General features: G+C 31.7%; 2 protein-coding genes across 5 annotated transcripts; both read right to left on the bottom strand.

Annotated features, from left to right (window-relative positions):
* Positions 1 to 6,262: 6,262 nt before the first annotated feature.
* On the bottom strand, positions 6,263 to 12,287 carry LOC122582263 (calmodulin binding protein PICBP-like). Of its 4 annotated transcripts, none has more exons than XR_006321140.1 (6): positions 11,944 to 12,287; positions 10,760 to 11,056; positions 8,965 to 9,748; positions 7,337 to 8,779; positions 6,858 to 6,922; positions 6,263 to 6,469 (listed from the first exon to the last, which is right to left on the bottom strand). XR_006321140.1 is itself a non-coding variant. In XM_043754632.1 (5 exons), the coding sequence occupies exons 1-4, from the start codon at positions 12,034 to 12,036 to the stop codon at positions 7,374 to 7,376; spliced, it is 2,580 nt and encodes an 859-aa protein (XP_043610567.1). In that variant the 5' UTR covers positions 12,037 to 12,287; the 3' UTR covers positions 6,672 to 6,922; positions 7,337 to 7,373. The 4 variants fall into 4 exon arrangements, 2 of the variants coding, with proteins under 2 accessions (XP_043610567.1, XP_043610568.1); XR_006321141.1 differs by having other exon boundaries at positions 6,858 to 6,898; XM_043754632.1 differs by lacking the exon at positions 6,263 to 6,469 and having other exon boundaries at positions 6,672 to 6,922.
* Positions 12,288 to 17,208: 4,921 nt separating this feature from the next.
* Positions 17,209 to 18,117, bottom strand: LOC122581451 (protein ANTAGONIST OF LIKE HETEROCHROMATIN PROTEIN 1-like). The gene has a single exon (XM_043753684.1). The coding sequence runs from the start codon at positions 18,115 to 18,117 to the stop codon at positions 17,209 to 17,211; it is 909 nt and encodes a 302-aa protein (XP_043609619.1).
* Between the last annotated feature and the right edge of the window lie 825 nt (positions 18,118 to 18,942).

Here is an 18,942-nt window from a genome sequence, read left to right as displayed (position 1 = left end):
CCCATACACCGTCGAGGTATTGGGGTTTAAAAACCGCGGAAGGCGACACCGAGCAGTTACTTATTTACTTACTTATACTTTATTTAAAATAAAATAATTACTCAGTATATAGTTTCACTCCACTTGTCAAAGTATTAGACCATCATCATCATATCATAATAGATACAAACTAGTTGTTGACCCTACGCGTTGCTGCGGGATACGTTTTTGGCGAGCATCTGAGTGAGTTAAGTGAGAAAGTGAGGGGCCCTGAGAAAAGTGGGAAGGTATACAATAAAGTTTTGACAAATTTATGTCAAATATTCGAACCCAAATTTTAAATATTACAACTAACTATCTAACAATAACATTAAGAATATTGTAAATGAATAATAAGTCGTATAAGAACACAAATAATAACTATAGTAATGCTTTAAATGTTTCATGAATGTAAAACGTAAGCATGATGAAAGTTATTATATATTAAAAATGTTATATATATATATATATATGTATGTATAAATACAGAAGAAAATAATAAAAAACTAAATCTTTACAAGTAAAACCATAATTGTCTATGAATTGTATGATGAAAACCTAAGAACCCAAAAGTTTAGTATCAATAAAAATGAAAACAAAAATTTTGAAATGGGATACAAGTTAAAAGATGAAAACTTTCATTAAAAAACAACTAAACATGTAGCAATACAATAAAAGTAATGTAGAGAATATTAAGATGTATAAAAACATGGAAAATAACTATATTAATGTTTTAAATGTAACATGAACGTAAAACGTAACCATGATAAAAGTTATTGTATAATGAAAACACTATATGTATAAAAAGACAAATGAAAATAATCAAAAACCAAATATTTAAAAGTAAAACCGTAACTGTGTAAAAGTTGTTTGATGAAAACATGAGAATTTAAAAGTTTAGTGTCAAAAAAATGAAAGCGAAAACTTTGATGTGGGGTAATAGTTAAAAAAATAAATATTTTAGGGGGTTAAAACGAAATTTGGTTTAAATTTAAGGGGTTAAAAATGAAATTTGGTTAAAATTAATATGTGCTTTAAAAGCTTGTATATTCCATGTATAAAGTATTTATATATTTATATAGGTTTTTAAGTATATATATAATATATAATGTTCGAAAACACTTACTTCTCTTATTTTTGGCAATATTTTTTTTTTGTCATATCCTTAAAAACTTTCATTAAAAAATAGTTATTTTTATTTGGAAAAAAAAAAAACACGTAATAGTGGTAGTTGGCATTGTTCACGTGTATTTGTAAATTGTAATGGGTGTTTCATGACTAAAATTTTGGGACATTCCTCATATCGACGTGTTACGTTACCTGTCCTCTCTTTTAATATTCGGCAAATATTCTCCATTCCTCGCCATTCTTTTTTTGATCATCCTTTTTACTTTTCGCATGCATTTTTAGTAAATATATCTATACTATTGTGGACGATTTTCTTATGTAATTTAGTTGCTTCCGAATGAAAAGTAATAAAAATAACAAAAGAGGACCATTTTGTAAGAAATGAGAATTGAGCCATTAATCTTTATCTTTAAAGTCAAGGAGTTTTCTAAATGCTACAACCTTGGTCTTTTGCTTGGTTCCGAATGCAAAGAGCATATAAAAATGGTCACATTTTTTTTCTTTTCCTGTGACTAAATAATCTGAACTTTTTTTTTTCCATTAAGTACTGAGTTTTTTAAGTAGCTAAATATACTAAGAATATCTAATTGACGGTTGTTTTTGGTTATTAAATAAAAAAAACATGAAAGTCGACTGAATGATTAAATTGTAGACTATTAAATTTATTAAATAAAACAGAAACAAGACCACTCGATATACAATAACCATGTATAAATAAAATACTCAACCTTCATTAGAATTCCATAATTGCATACAATTTAACTTCGTGAAAGAAGATAACGTATACCTATTTTTGTATCAACTCATCAACTACTATACTCGGAATGCGGTTCTTGTACCATTGTAATTTATAGTCATCTCCTCTTGTCATGTAACGTATCCAATGAAAACGAGACGAAATTGAATTTGTTACTTTGTTCATTTTACCCTCAAGTTCCATTGTTTTTCTTTTTTCATTTCACAGAAATAACAAATTTTTTACCGCCCTGACTGGTGGGGTATCAACGCTAACTCACTAGACGGACAATCGACCAATGGTGTTCGAACCGATTCACCTATATTAGCTAGCCGAAGATGGGGGCTTGCATCCTCTCCTATTCGGAAGAGTAGTTGGATCTTATTCTCTAGCGTGAATGCTCACTCGCATACTGTCACAGCTAATTTAAGTGTGGTTATTGATTCGGCCAAATTTGTTCAAAAGGAGATTAATGCTAACATCTCATTTTTAATTTTTTTGTGTCATTCTAGGACCACTTGATGGGTTGATCCAAAAACATAAAATAATACCTCCAAAAACCGTTTCGGTTGTGATTTAGGTATTGGTTAAATAAACATGAGGAACCCATGAAAATGACCAAAAGTTAAGTAGTATACAATATATATATATATATATATATATATAATATATATATATATATATATAATGCAAAGAGTTATTTTATTTAATTATTCTCATTATTTCTTTTTCTTTTCTATTGAAAACATCACTTCTATTATTAAAAGATTGACAGAAAACTAATGTAGACCATATTATCTATGCCTCACTTCTCTAACTATAACAAAATTAATCCTATTAAATATTATTATTATTATCCAATTACATTTTCGTTCTATTTTAAACTGTAGCTTTCAATCTTTTTTGTTTTAAGTTATGTTTTTAAAGATACTTATTATATTTAGTTTTCTTTTTCTTTTTTTGCATTTGATGCAACCTTTACCTTGTTTTTTCTCCTAGTTGGGTTACGGTATAAAAATAGATGTATATTCGTTTGTTTTTATGTAATTTATTAGTTTTTAATCTTGGGTTATGTTTTAGAGTAAAATTACTATACTTTGTTAGTTTTCATATAATTTAAATGATTATTATACAATATATAAAAATGACAAAATGGGTTATACAAATTAATTAAGTTATTTTTGTTTATAATTATTGATAAAATAAAGTATAAATATAATATAAAAATTATACATATATATATGTATTTACATGTTATTCACCTTTTTTTTTATCATAAATATTGTTAGACGTATAAAGTCGATCTACTTTTTTTTTTTTTTTTCATTTCTTAATATATAAAGTTATCAACCAACTGTTTCACTTATAAACAATGATCTAAAAAATCCATAATATACGGTTCTTCCTAACGTGTTATTTTTAGTTCAGAATTTATTTATACTGCACATTTTTAATGTGTGTATTTAATATAAATTTGTTTTGTAAATTCGTTGTTGATATCATCTACATTAGACGCTACTGAAAATATATGTGTGCATCATTTTCTAATCACAGTTTCATGGCTAATTTTGACTTTTCCTCTAGCCGGTTTATGACACACGTTGCGGTATGAAAGCATGTACTTTTTTTTTCTTTTTTTTTTTTGTCCACTAATGAGGATAGTTGGTTAAACATATGAAGTTTAAAATTGGACCTCTGAAAAATGCTTTTTTTTGTTAGTTTTAAATTGTTTCAAAAAAATCTTTTTAAGTACACTATTGTGCCTGTATTGTCATGTAATTAATTTGTATTGTAGATATTGTAAAGAACTTATCAGACAAAATACACCCCAAAACAGCATAATTCAAGTATAATCATCTCCTCATATATATATCGATGTGCGTTTGCTTTATTAAGTACTAATTATAAGTTTACATCATATATCAAAAAAAAGAAGAAAAAAATAACAAGACTACAACATGTAAAAAAGTTGTATATAGTAGAAGTACTTTGTAATATGTATATTCGATCAATTCACATCTTGAAGTTGAAGATGTGCTCATATTTATTCATTGGATACAGAAAGTTTCAGCGACTTGATTTGCTTCTTGTTTGTATTGGTAGACTTCTTCTTGTTCAATTCTTCGACTAAAACTTCGGGTGTGTGGCTGATCAACGGAAGAGCCTGAGGAAGGGTGACATCTCTATTTATCGTTGTGGTTCGAGGATATAAGAAATCGGTCGGGAAGAAGTTGTATTGAAGCCCGGCCATCGACTATTAGTCTATTACACCAAAAGACTATGTTGTATTGGATGTGAATGTGAGAAAGGATATCAACCTTGAAGAGTTTGGTTTTCTAAGAAGTGTGTATTTATAGAGCTCAAAACTTGGCTTATAGTTTATAACTGAGGAAACACAACTTTGTTGACCAATAGTTGAGCCTAAAGATTTTAGTCCACTTGTTTAGTTTAAGTAAATTAAATTTAATAATCCATTAATTAATCCTCACAAGTCAAGATACAAAGGCCTTGTTTAGAAGAATGCACAACTTTCTTGACTGGCCTAGAGTAATATTTTGTGTCTGTTTTGGCTTAAAAACATTTATCACTCTATACGAGATGATGAGCAAGATACGAATTTATTGTTGTAATACACAACTTTGTTGACTATTTGAGCTCAGAATATGATATCCAATCAAGATACAAAATATGTAAAAATGTTATCTCTAAAAAACATGTAAAAATGATCTCCTAAAAATAAATGTTGAAGTTATTATGTTGAAGATTGGAGGGGGTGGGAAATAAAAATAGAAAATGGAAAACATAAAAATGTTGTTTTTCAAATTTATATTGTAGTATGAAAAATGGTGCTTTCATTTTCTTGAAAATAAATTATAATAACTCTATCACATTTTCTGTTTACTATTTTCTTTTTCTTTTTTTTTTGAAAAACTTCTCTAATAAAAACTGAAAATATCTTTTTACAACTAAACAGGACCTTAGCACTTTTGAAGCTCCTTTATAAAATTATAAATTGTACAAAAGATTGCCCTTTTTGTCTCTCCCATTATCACACTTGAGTTAGAACTTAGAAGGATAACTTTTATAAGTAGAAGAAACACTAGGGATTAATTATGTCAAGACTGAAAACAGAACAAGCATGAATTGTGAGGTCACTTATTTATTTGTAGGCTATATAATACTCATCATAAGATAATGCTATGTCCTTTTTTATACACTATAGTATTTTTACCCTTTCTTTATTCGATAGACTTTTCACACGTATCAAGCAATGAAAACTATTACGAGTAATAATGTAAGTTTTTAATTATATTAATGGAAGAAAATAAGACTCGCCGGAAAAGTTAAAATGGTTCCTTTTATCACCGGAATAAGAGTGAGCGTTGGGGAGCATCGGCACATCAGTTTTACGGCTTTGATTCGGGCAATAGAAGCCAAGAAAGCATAATATTAGCCTCAAAACCAAAAACCCCTAACTAAAAGTTAGGTTTCCGACAATATACAACGATGGACTACACCTCAAGAAAAAAAACATTCACATAGTACATTCTCAACTTAATGTTATATATAACCGATGAATCATCGGCAATGATAATTGTCGTTTTTGCCACACATAAAAAAAAAAGGAATGGGGGAAAGGAAACCGGGGTGCCGAAATGTTCCAATGGAAAAACCGATGAAAACTACTGCTTCCACCCTTCACCCTTGAAGAGCTTTCTAGAATATTCTTGTAACTCAACACATGCAATACTAGCTATCATTAGAATCACAATACAAAAGTCATATATGAGCCCTAAAATATTGTGAAACAAAAGTGTACGATTTTAATAATGCGAGTCATAGAAAAGTCGCTAGATTTGTCTCCTCAAGAATTCTTGAATTATCAGTGGACATATCATTTCAATGATGTCAAAAATGTACCACTGAAAACTCAAAACTGAGCTAAAAATAGAAGTGGAACCCGTTAGCATGCGTTTTTTGTTTGTTAGTTTTGTTTTAACTTTTGGGTATTATATGGTATATCAGGCGGATAATGGTGTGATCAGCGAGTCTCAAAAAGTGAAGTGATGGTTGAACAAAGCTAATTTTTAAGGGTGTGATAATTATAATTAAAATTAACAAAAAGAAAAAGTGTATATATCAACCCAACCCAATGAAACTATCGTGCAAGATTATCCATTTTGACATCTTATTCAACGCGTCTGACCCACCCATCTTCACACTTAGGCCCTCCCCAACGCAAGTTTTCTCACCCTTTTTCTTATGTGTTTTCTGAGAAAGCCATTAGCATGTATTTTTTTTGGAGAAAAAAGATTGGAATTTTCTCACGAGAAAGAGTTAGAAAACGAGTACCATATTATTTTATTCACGGGAGCACCTTTTCTTTTTTTAGTAAAAAATAATAAAATATTTGAGAAAGAAGTGAGAAAGAAGTAGGGTTGGTAAGGATATTTTCTGAAATATGAAATGAGAAAGAGATGATGTGACACTGACGTGGCAGTGAGAAAAAAGTGAGAAAGAGGTGTGGGTTGGGAAAGCCCTTATGAGGTTTGTCCATAGCTCATTTTCATAGCCTTGAATATGCAACTATCCACACAAGAAAACCAAGCAACCGATTTCAAGCATCTTGTGTTTAACACACCTCGTGATACAATATATAACCATCACAAAACCTTGAAAACTTACTTTGGTACAAACAGCTAAGCCGAATATATTTATGTAAATGAAACGCTAAGTCGACTATTCTAAATTTCTAATAAACCAAACTGATCGACTACTCTTTTAATAGTTGATAAAAAGAACAAGATCATCATAACTATATTTCAGATTAAAATACCAATGATACAATATAATGGTATTTCGAATTTGAACATATGAAAGATTGTACACAATAAGTGCTAAAGAATATGCTATGCAATCAACCAAACCATTCTATGCTTCGCAAACGTATAAATATCACACACTATCTATGTACCTTGTATGCTTGTTTGTCTTTAACAATCCCTTAATAACAAACTGCAAGGAGTCCATATTCCATACCTGTATCGAATATGCATCAGATTACGAGACCAAGCAAAATTATACTAAAAGTTGACAAAACGGGCAGGTTTGGGTAACATGTCAAAACAGATCATTAATAGGCTTGAGCTAAAAGTTGAAGTGCACCAGGTCATGTTGAGTTGCCAGAAACACTTTTGTCCAACTTTTTTATAAAATTTTTATGTAGTTACTGTGCTAAATATTGTTACAAAATCTGTATTATTACAAACATATAACGGTAACATATTTTTTTTCAAAAATGCTTTTTGAGTTTTGACATTTTCCATTAAAACCGGTTGAACTGTTCGACACATTAAAGATAAAACATAATCTTAATAGATCAGTAAATAAGCCAAGAATGGTACACCTAGTTATATTCTTGGTTAAACTTAAGTTGAGTGTACATATGTATACCTTTAATTCAAGAAATATTGACTTTGGCATTGTAGTATCAGATTTCAGGAAATGGAACAACTGCTTCGAAAGCTTCAACGAGCATGGAGACTCTCTTCTTACGAGCAGGAGTTAACTTAGTCACGATATGTTGAACTGCATAATCGAGCATCCATTGTTCTGCTTTCTTCCTCTCATCAATCATTTGACGCCTTAAATCAACTTTATCTTCTTCTCGATCACTTTTCACGATTTCTCGTTGTGGGGTTTGAGGTTTAAGTTGCCTAAAGCCTTCTAATGCCTTTATCGAGCGTTTTAGTAAGATCAATTTTTTCAATTTGCTCCAATTCTGTGACTTTTGTTGCTGTAATCTTGTAACTGCTGAGACCACCTTATTTTCATCAGTAACTAAATCCTTTTCGATCTTTTTGGGTTCTTCTTCGTCGCCTTGATCCGAGGCTATGTCACTTGCAACCGACTGAGTGTCTTGTGAAGAATTGTCGGGAACATCTGGCAGAAGTATTTCATCAACCGATTCTTGAACAAGCTTAAAAGCATCACTTTGGGTGAACTGCAGTCTGTAATTTCTTTCGGTTTGATCTTCAACTTCTTGCAAATTCTTCTCTTCACCATTTGTCGATTCTTCTCCATCAAGAAGTAACTCAGATCCAACTCTCGTAACAATATCTTTTGCCACATGTTGATATATCATATGCCACATCTTGATATGTTTTTCTTTCTCCAAATCAGACTTTGATTCTTTATTCTTCTCAGCAAAGGAACTTGGTACAACAGGGGGAGTCATTTTTATCTCGGCACCCGCCTTCGAATCTACACAAGTCGGTTGCATTATGCCTTGGAATTTACTTTTCGACTCAGAACCAACACTTTGAATTTCACTATTCGATCCTGATTCTTGTGGATCATCTTGGGCAGGAGCCACGGTTTCAAAAGCTTTCACGAGCAAAGCTACTTTACGTTTTTGAGTTGGGGCTAGTTCACCCACAACCTTTTGAAGAGCATAATCTAGCATCCATTCATCGGAATTTTTCTTGTCACCAGTTGTTTGACGTCGGAGAGAAACCGTTTCGTTTTCTGCTTCAGGTGCCACCGGAAGATGTCTAGGCTTTTTCGGATTAAACTTCTTCACCTTTTCTAGTTCTTTGACAAACTTCGTCAAAAGAATAACTTTCTTTAGGTAACTCCATCTATTAGGTGTTCCTTTTTCCGTTTTTGTTGCACGTACTTGAGCAGCAGTCACCTGGGCTGTCTCTTTCTGATCAGTCGTTATTTCCCCTCCATTTTGATTATTTTCTGATAAATCTTGTTCTGATATAACCTCACTTGTAGTGGATTGATCATCTTGCACTTCTGGAAGAAGAATCTTCTCAATTGCATCTCTTACAAGTTTAATTGCAAACATCTTTCGGATTTCACTTTCTTGACTCGTGGCATCATCAAAATCTGAAAAAATCATACTAAACTTAGAAAATCTTTTTACATCCCAAAAACTAATACAATGAATGAAAAAAAAGTACGCCTCATGGTATCCATGTGTAGAGTACATGGCCATGTGGGTGTGTGAGTTTTTCATTCAATAAAAGAAATAAAAGAAAAAGAACAAGAATGATAAGGCATGGGTTATGAACCTTTAGTTTGTGCTTTCTTTTCTTCATCTACTTCTTGAAGTATCGGTTCCCCTGATTCTGCTGCAAGACCAGTTACCATATGCTGATGGATCATATGCCACATGCTTATTTGGTTCGTTTTCTTTAAAGATTGCTTATTTTCAAGAACACTCGTCGACCCATTCGAATTTTCATCTTTCTTATAATTGAATTCATTAAAATCATGATTGTTTGAGATGGATACCTCATTCTTTATCTCTTGAAAGCTGTTGACCCCAAATAAGATATCAGCAAACTCAGCATCATCATGATCATGACTCGAAAGCGGTTCTGATCTTGGTTTAGCATAAAATTCTATAGAGAAATCGTCATTATTAGAAACCTTTTTCATTCCTTTGACTTCTCGTTTCTTGATAGAACTTTTATCCATGGGTTGACTTTTGGGCTTTATGATCTTTTGCTCCTTTGTAGTGCGTCGTTTTAGGTACTCAAACCGCTTTTGTGGAGGCTCATGATGATGATGATGACCATGAAGAGAACAGTGTTGGTATGGACAAAGTTTTGCTATTGGAAGTACTTCTTCTGGTTCTGATGGTCCGGGCTGATGTTTAAGTTGTTCAGGGAACTTTGAGTCCTTGAGAATTGATGAAAAAGTGGCTCTTTCTGAATGCGATTCCCCTGAAGCTTCTGAATTTTTTTTTATTGATGATTTTTTGGATTTGAGAGTAGACTTGTTCTTGCTTTTGCTCCTAAGGATCTTGACAGACCTCAGACTACCATTCCTTGTGAACTTTGGCATAGGTTTCTGCATTGAAAGAGTCAAATATTAGTTTACCTAAACTAATGTCAATTAGTCAAATGTCTGAAATACCCTTTAATGATGATAAATTTAAAATATGTTTTGGATGCACATCAATATCATCAACTTGCATTGTAATGATAATTGACTAATAGGAATGGGGAGAGGTGCAAAATCGGTCCTGACCATAGCATGGTCCAAATAATGTTGAAAAGGGCCACGTAAATCAAAATTGTCCCACTGGCACTAAAGAATTTTCCGCAACACAAGATCACCCTTGAACCCAGTCCTAGGAACATTTAAGCCCATTGCTCGAAAAAGCTTGGTGATATCCTGAAATGTTTATTAGTACTGTATATTGCAACTTACTGACACAGCTGGAGGTATTATATTTCATTTAAGACTGGATATATAATATGATTGCTATTTGTTGTGATTTGCATTTCTTATAAAGTTTTCAAGTTACCCATACTTAGTCTAAACAGTGCAAAAAGGAAGGTCCTTACTCAAAAGAACGGGTCTATTAAGTCTTAACCTATCCTGGGCTGGGTTTTATGGGCAGGTTTCACTGAGGATAGAGCTATAATACTTTGTAGGCTCTCACCAATTCTACCCTTTCGACCATTTCACACAACTCCAGAGACTAGGCATTAAACATCCACTTTTCTCCAATTGACCTTTGTAACATCTCTTTGTACACATAATTATATATAAATTTGTATTTCAAATATAATACGGAGTAACTTATTAATGCTAAAAACATAGATTTTCTTGAAAAGGGCTGGTCCCAAACATCCACTAGGATCCGGTTATCAGGCCTTTTTAAGAACCAGTATATTGAAGAGTACGGTGGTTAACATATTTTAAACTCAAGTGACCAACTCACTAAAGCAGATGAGAAGGGAAGTTGTTATATGGAAGTGTTGTGATATGCATAGATCATGCTAGGAAGATACGGAGTATTTAACTAAAAAGTCGAAACATATTCAGTTTTTGACTTTTGTGAATAAAGGGTACCTCAACATAATTAGATGATTCATCTGATACTTCAATGGATGAAGATTGTGGAGATGTAGTTGAACCATCATCTGACAACTTAATTGACGTTTGACTGAGCTTTGATTGTGTCCGCCTCCTATATGACATGAAGCTCCCAAAAGTGGCGAACTTTTTTGAAAATGAGTTGTTCAGCGTTTTCTTTTGTTGGGTTCCATCATTGACATTACTGCTACCATGATCAATTGAAGATGTTGCACTTGATACGGAACTTTGCATTGATGATGAAGCTGAAGTAGATTCCGAATCACTATCAACCTATTAGATACACGGAGATATAAAGTTAACAAATTTATGGTTTTCTTTCATGCTGATGCAAATCAGAGTGAATGTCAGCCAAGACAATTATGGATCAGTGGAAACATGACAAATGCATGAAAGAAAAACACATTTTTCAGGCAAACATGACTTCTATATTGGGAAGCATCACATGGTCACAAAACCAGCCCATGAAAAGGTCACAGATTGGCCCGAGTTTCTGAACCAAATCCCATCATTTAGCCTCCCAATTCAAGTCTTTCACTAAACTTAGCGATTCTTACAAGTTTCTATTTGTTTCTCTTCCAATCTTCCATCACTCACTTGCATATCAACGATCATATGAGCTAATATCTCTTTTTAATGAAAGTGTCACATAGCTTCCAAATTATTATTCACACATTTGTCTCTAATGGGACTCGAACACACGATCTCTTGGTAAATTTTACACCTCAAATATAGCTATTCATACACTACACAGTTATTTGCAAATTATTCTTGATGGGACTTGAACACACAACCTCGCGCTTAATGGCAGAAAAACACTAGATAAAACGCCATATGGTAACCTCCAAACAAAACAATAAATGAAACTAGACATGTACAAATGTACAATACATACAAAAGGTAAAAGGCTCAATAAACCAACAAATAAATTAATACCCATAAAAACACCATAATTGAACAAGTCAACAAGAAAAAATTTGACTCCAATTCAATGCTAATAAATCTCTAGTACATAAAGATTCAGTAACAAATCTATGGCTTCAAATGATCCATTCAGTAAAATAAGGGATTTTACTAACCATGTCCTAAAAGTTATACACTAAATAAGGATCAACAAATGAAAAACAAAGAAAGAAACTGAAGTTATGTAAACTACTAACCTGGGTCAAAGATGATTCAGGGGAAAGGTAATCCAATTGCAATTTCTTCTTTTCAGTCACTGAATCTTGAGTCAAAGATGATTCAAATGTCATAATGGACACTTTGTAAATATGTATGAAATTTCTTTCCAAAAAAGATTAAAGATTTCTAATACCCAGATGGAAAGTTTCAACCTTTTCAGCAAAAACTTGCCTAAATTGAAGAAATATGAAAAGGGTGTAAGCAAGATTTGGCGTGTTTTTTAGTTGAGACAAGATTGTGATGATTTGATGCTGGCAAGTGATATGGTGGCGTGATGATAGCTGGTGTGTGTGTATTCTTGTGTTGTGAAATTTTGACAAATTGGAGACTTTTTGCATGTGGAAGACTTGGAATAATTGTACTCTGTATTAGATGAGGGGAAAATTGGATGGTTTGACTTGGCCTTCTTTGACTTGGCAGATGGAAGCTTTGATTGGTATAAACTAAAAAGCGAAAAATGGTTTGAAAATGATGTAACGATGGAATTGTGAAAAGTAAAAGTTTGTATATTCATCTTGGATCCAAAAGCCTCTAAACATTTTATAGATGTGACATGTATATTTCACTCATCTCCTTATAAATTTGTGAGTGTTTCCATTGAAAGTCTAAAAATTACTATAATTTTTTCTTTTAATGCATAAAAGAACTTGCTAAAAGAAGCATTTTTTCTTTTAATGCGTATTGAATATGATAACAAAGTATTATAACAGCGTTTAGATTATATTGTTTTAATCGCGTATACGTTAAAGAGTTTACTCACCCAATACTTAATAAAAAGAAATATCATCTAATAGTTCGACATCGTATTAATAAAAAAAAAACCTTAAATTTTTAATGACTTGGTTAAATTAAATCTTATCACACCAAACTTATCATGAACTTAAAATTAAAGACATATAACAGATGGATATTGTCGAAGCACAAAGTAACGAATTCTTATGTATATAACTCAACTTTAGTTTAAAATATTTTCGGTCAATAAAAAACAAACAAAACTATTTTGCTTGAATCTATAATTCGCCATGATTCTTGTTATTTTATATATTGCACCGACTCATAATTCGTTCACCTGTCACTTTTCCATTTCTTCCTATTTTTTATTGAAAAATGAACGTGCATAAAAAAAACTTGTAACTTTCATATTAAAAGTTTGCCCCTGATTTTCATGGTAAATATACAAACAATTATGCACCTTAAACACAGTCTAAGAGCTGTATTTAGCAAACCCCTTTTTTATTATATTGTAATCCTAAAATTAGAATCTTCTAACAAATTTTATGATCTGATCCAATGTCGGGTATTTATTTAGGCATAACTTTTAAGTTATATACTCGTATTTACAAAAGTATCTTAATGTCAGAGCAGGATAGTTGCATAATATGGCGGATGAATATCTTGTTACGTTTATATATATTAACATCAAAAATAAATCTAGTAACAAGATATTGTAAGGCAATATGAGTTCGGCCAACCTAAAAATCGATCAAGATGAAAGACATCAGTAAATTTAAGAAGTTAGTGATCTTAAGAGTTCGGAAAACTTAAAATCAAGATAAAATACATCGATAAACATGAAAAAAAATTCTAACAATTATGAACTAAAGTTCTCATATCTATTTGGGAGCTATAGTAGCCCAAGATTGAATTGATAAACTATTGATCGAACGCGTAAATCTTCAAATAATAATAGTGTATTAAATCAAGGAATTGTTTTGGTTTAAAAGAAGATGAAAAAAGGACCCAACATCAATGAAGGGACCAACAAATATGGTTGAATGTTGGTAGATGTACGTGCAATGTCATTGATCGATATTTATTAGAGATGTTTCTTGAAATCTGGCTTAAGTTAGCCGGTGCCGTCATTATAAACACTTCCAATACAAACTATCAAAATTGTGTAAATTTTGGTGCACGCTTTTTCTAACAAAAGTATAAATATGGTATAAAAATCTGATGAAACGTTATTCAATCAATCATTTTGCACCAAATCTGATGTTACATTATTATTATTAATCACATCGATTTTACATAATCATTTTCATCAAAACAAGCTAATAGAGATCTTTACAACTTGTACCATATTTTCATCAAAACAAGTTAGTTGAACTTTTGGTCTATGAACAATAGAAAATAAAGAAATACCTATCACGGAAATATCTATCACGTGGCTGGCACGTGATGGTCGTTGTTGTCTAAAACCTCTCTCACAATCATCATCATCGATCATGTTTGTCCTAATGATATCGGTTATGCAATAATTGTGTTTGTCCCTTAATTCATTCGTGTTTTTAATGGATTATTGTATTTATCTTTAAGTATTGTTAAACTCTAAACATCCATCAATCTCATATAACTTTTTCCTAGATGTTTTTGGTATTATTATCTTATAATTTTTTCCATAAATAATAATAATAATAACAACAACAACAATAATTATTTTGTATAAAACAATAAGTAATAATCGTAGATAATAATAATAACAACAAATAATAATACTTCGGAATATTTAATAAACCTACATCTCACTTATGATTCTAGACTTTTTGCCCATCGGATACTATACAACTAAATCTGCAACCACACTTACTCAACATAACCATGCGTACTTTTCCACCAATCATCTCAAAGCTTGACACTAATCATCTCATTCGTAATTCTTATCGGTCAGACGACGTTCTTCTTAAAGCTGACCCTGACTTTCTTCTTACCCATGACTTTGGTTGATGGTGGTGTGTGTGTTTTCCGTGACTATTTTAGGCCTAAAAATAGGCTTGTAATATATATTACATTTAAAATACAAGGTCGATTTGAGGGAGTTTTACACTTTTACTATAGTTATCATTTAAGAATATTATTTTAACCATCTATTCTTATATCAAAGAGTATAGTTTGTTAAGCATGAGGTACAACCCATTTCAACCATATATAATTTTCATTTAAAAGAAGATAACAAGTGAAATTAGGTTAATTTTTTTAAATGTAATAGTTTTTGCAAATAAGAATTGTCTCTTTAACACACAAGAACACAATTTTAATGACAAATGCATCCTCTTTATTTTAGTGCCGATAGTTTTGACCTTATAATCTACTTTGTTTTAAATCTTTAGCATTACATTATCATTAGGTCATGACTGATTAACAATATTAGAACTTTATAATTATATCTATATAAAATAAATTCATATGACCAGTTTCTTTTTGTCTGTATCTACAGTTTTAAGTTAAATATACAAATTATCAAATGTAATATCAAATGTGACACTTGTTAGAGTGGTTTGTGTCTTTTCCTGTTGCGGGGGACGTCGTGGGTTAGAAACCCTCCTCCCTTTTTTATTTATTTATCTTTTACAAGCAACAACCTAAATCTTGTCTCTATTTTACATAATCACACACACAAGCACAGCGGGAGACATAGATTTATATGTGTGTATGTGTTTTATATATGTATGAGTTGTATATGTTCAATCTACAATTGCAGGTGATGGATCGGTGATGTCTCGAAAAAGAAAACAAGATCTGATTAATTAATTATAGGTTTAGCTAGTTTGCATTTTAGACCCTAAACTATTAATTTATTTATAAGTACTGATATTATTTTTGAAAAATTTATCCTTTTAATCTTATACTTTAATATACAAAATATATATAATTTTTAAATTTGTAACAAGGTTTATTTTCAATCTTTATAACACAATATTTTGGTAATTTATTAAACTCTATCTCCTTTTCTTGAGCAATTTATAAATATGAAACAATTAACTATATTATTATTATTATTATTGTTATTATTTGGGGTAACTATTTGAATTATAAATTGATGAAACTTTGATTGAGAAATTACTATTAAGTTTGTTAATAAGAGTTAAGCATAACTAGAAATGTACAGTATAACCTCTATAAATTAATAATGTTGGAACCAGAGTATTTTTATTAATTTAATGAGATATTATTATATCGATAAAATAATAAATTATCAATTTAAAAGAAATTCATGTTTAGCCTTCAAAATTTTCATGTCCAATATGCGTTAACCAATAAACTAAACTTGCCAAGTTCATTGTTTTGAATTAAAGATAGCTCAACGCACATGTATCTAAAGTGATCACTATAAATATCGAATGGTAAGTTTTAAATTCACATCAATTATGGCTTATAAACTAAAAGGTGTTAAAAGATCAACCATGACCAATCAAAAACGAATCCTTTTATGCGGGTATAAGAATAATCACCACTTTTTGATGACGAAGTTGAGGATGATTTATGAGTATAGAAAGAAGCATTGTAAGCGGCAACAACTCATCACAACTTTTTTGTTGTAATACGAGAAGACGATTCATCAACTTTTAAATGTAGTGAAAAAATGTAAAGATGAACTTAATATAAACTTGAAGTTAAAATAACAGTAAGTGACTATAGATTCATTTTCTAACTAGACAACCTTAATTTTGGAATATATTTATGAAATTATTAATTTATAGTTTTACTGGGACCAATATATTTACACTAGGGTTTTAAAAAAGTTATTATCTTATTATTTTATTGATTGGGGTCCAATTTTGTACTGGTCTCAAGTTGAGACCAGACAAATTATTAATTTTATCGAGGTTATTAATTTATCGAGTATTAAATTATCGAGGTTATACTATAATATATAATTTGTGAATTATTATTGAGTTCTATATCTTTTATATTTATTTAATTGTATTTATTAGAGAATCTTGCAAAAGTACCTCAAAAGGAAAAAATTTTTGTCATCAAGTGATTATATTGATGTAAAATTTCTATATGAAAATGTATTAACCACTAGAAGTCTCTCCACCTATAATGCCCCAAAAAATTTTTTTTTCCCCCTCTTAATAAAATCTTTGGATCCACCACTGCTGTCAGGTATAACACTAGTTATTTATGTGTAGTCTTTGACTCTTTAGTCTTTACATGGATGGAAGTTAGGGGGAAAGGAGTCATGTCTCCCAAAATTTCATCCCTCCCAAATCTTATCAATCAAATACCTCCAACTCAATTTTTCTTTTCAACCCTCTCAACCATTTTTAATGGCATTTATGACCTTCTCAACCCTCACAAATTTTAATTTTTTCTTTTTCATTTAATTTAATCAAACTTCTTCTTTTTTAATAAAAACTTAAATATTTCATTAAAATTAAACTAAACATTATATAGACATGAATTAAAAAGTACATAACAACATAAACCGAAATTAAAGTTCAACATGATAATGAAGACAACTAAATCAAACTCGCAACTGATGGTGGCTGCATCGCTGGATCGTCAAGGTATGATAAGTCTAAAGCCGATACATGCGCCGGGGGATTATATCGGAGCCGATGATGCACGTCCTCGTCCTGTAACTCCCGGTTTGCTTCTGGGTTATAAACTCTTGGCACCAGTGGATCCATAATATGAACCGGTGATATTGCCCGTCCGTTGTCTTTAATGATCATGTTGTGTAGTATAGTACACGCAGCGACGACTTTTTTTATCTTCTCCTTTGTCCATAGCCGGAGGGGACGGTCTAAAATCTTCCATTTTCCCTTGAGAACACCAAACGCCCGCTCAACATCCTTTCTTGCAGCCTCTTGTAGTCTTTTAAATTTCTTTTCATCTTGTTCCACTGGATGAGGATAAACTTTAACAAACGCAACCCACCTAGGATAGATTCCATCGGTAAGATAGTACCCGCACTTGTAATCATGTCCATTTACGCTAAATGTACTGTCTGGCGCAGATCCATTACGCTCGTTTTGAAACAACGGCGACTGCTGCAAAACGTTGACATCGTTGTTCGATCCAACAGGACCGAAAAACGAATGCCAAATCCACAAGTCATAGGAAGCAACACATTCAATCATAATAGTAGGTATCTTGTGATCACCCCTCGTGTATTTCCCTATTAAGTGTCTAGGGCACATCATCCATTCGATGTGTGTGCAATCAAGACTGCTAAGCATTCCTGGAATGTGGTGTCTTTCTTCATGAGCTTGTGTGATGAGAGCAACGTCATGAAATGTCGGCCTACGCAAGAACTCCTTTTGATATAAATTGACGACCGCATCACAAAAGTACTCCATGCTCTCGCGTCCCGTTTTGGCAGCCATACATAAATACTCGTCATACGCGTTTGAAGGTTCACCCATAGACAGTTGCTTAATCGCCGATGTGCACTTTTGAAGAGTGGTGCAACTTTTTTTACCCCGTGCGTCGTACCCCTCTTAAAGGTAGCTAAAGTTAGCTTCAATATCACCAACAATCTTCAAAAATAACCTTTTGCTCATGTGAAAACGATGACGAAAAAATGGTTCGTCAAACTTTGAGTCTTCAACGAAGTAGTCACGCATTAGTATCACGTGAGCTTCTTCTCGATCTCGATCGATATACCTACGAGTGTCGGAAGAGGTGCCAGTATCTTCAAGCTCGGCGTACACTTGATTAAAAACCTGAAAAGTACTCCCCATAAACGAATTGTCTAACTCCGGTGGAACAATTTAAACGTTATCATAATTCAAACTTGACATAACCACACCAAAATTGAAAGTATTAACCATTTTTGGTTCTCTATTTCAGAATTTTCTTTTTTACCTCATACATCCACGTGTATTTGTGTTGATAATGTCAAAATTGCTAAAACCTTTTCAAAAATCCTCAAATTAGACACAAAAGTTCAAACCAACCCAAATATTCAAAATTCATTACCCAAATTCCTTCATCATCTTTTGCACAGTCATCAATGATAGCATTTTTCTTCTCTTATCCGCAACGTTGAATAATTTTGTTTCGTTACGTATTTATAATATTTTTAAATGCTCACACAATCACACATATATGACGAGTTACATGTGCACATTATTATATCTATTTCTATATATATCATTATCTTGATCTTGATGGTCACCCATACTTTCATTTTCGATTCAATCTTTTACGCCATTCAATTCCATCACACTCTTCGACAAGATTCAAAC

The sequence above is a fragment of the Erigeron canadensis genome, chromosome 9 (assembly GCF_010389155.1).
Source record: "Erigeron canadensis isolate Cc75 chromosome 9, C_canadensis_v1, whole genome shotgun sequence".
Classification (NCBI taxonomy): Eukaryota; Viridiplantae; Streptophyta; class Magnoliopsida; order Asterales; family Asteraceae; genus Erigeron; species Erigeron canadensis.
Note: the sequence above shows the minus strand (reverse complement) of the source record. Positions and strands in the feature narration are given on the sequence as shown.

Coding starts and splice junctions, on each gene's coding strand:
- LOC122582263 (XM_043754632.1), bottom strand. CDS start 12,036: ATGACATTTGAATCATCTTTGACTCAAGATTCAGTGACTGAAAAGAAG. Junction 11,057..11,943: donor CTGAATCATCTTTGACCCAG/GTTAGTAGTTTA, acceptor TGTATCTAATAG/GTTGATAGTGATTCGGAATC. Junction 8,780..8,964: donor AAAGAAAGCACAAACTAAAG/GTTCATAACCCA, acceptor TGATTTTTTCAG/ATTTTGATGATGCCACGAGT.
- LOC122581451 (XM_043753684.1), bottom strand. CDS start 18,117: ATGGGTGAACCTTCAAACGCGTATGACGAGTATTTATGTATGGCTGCC.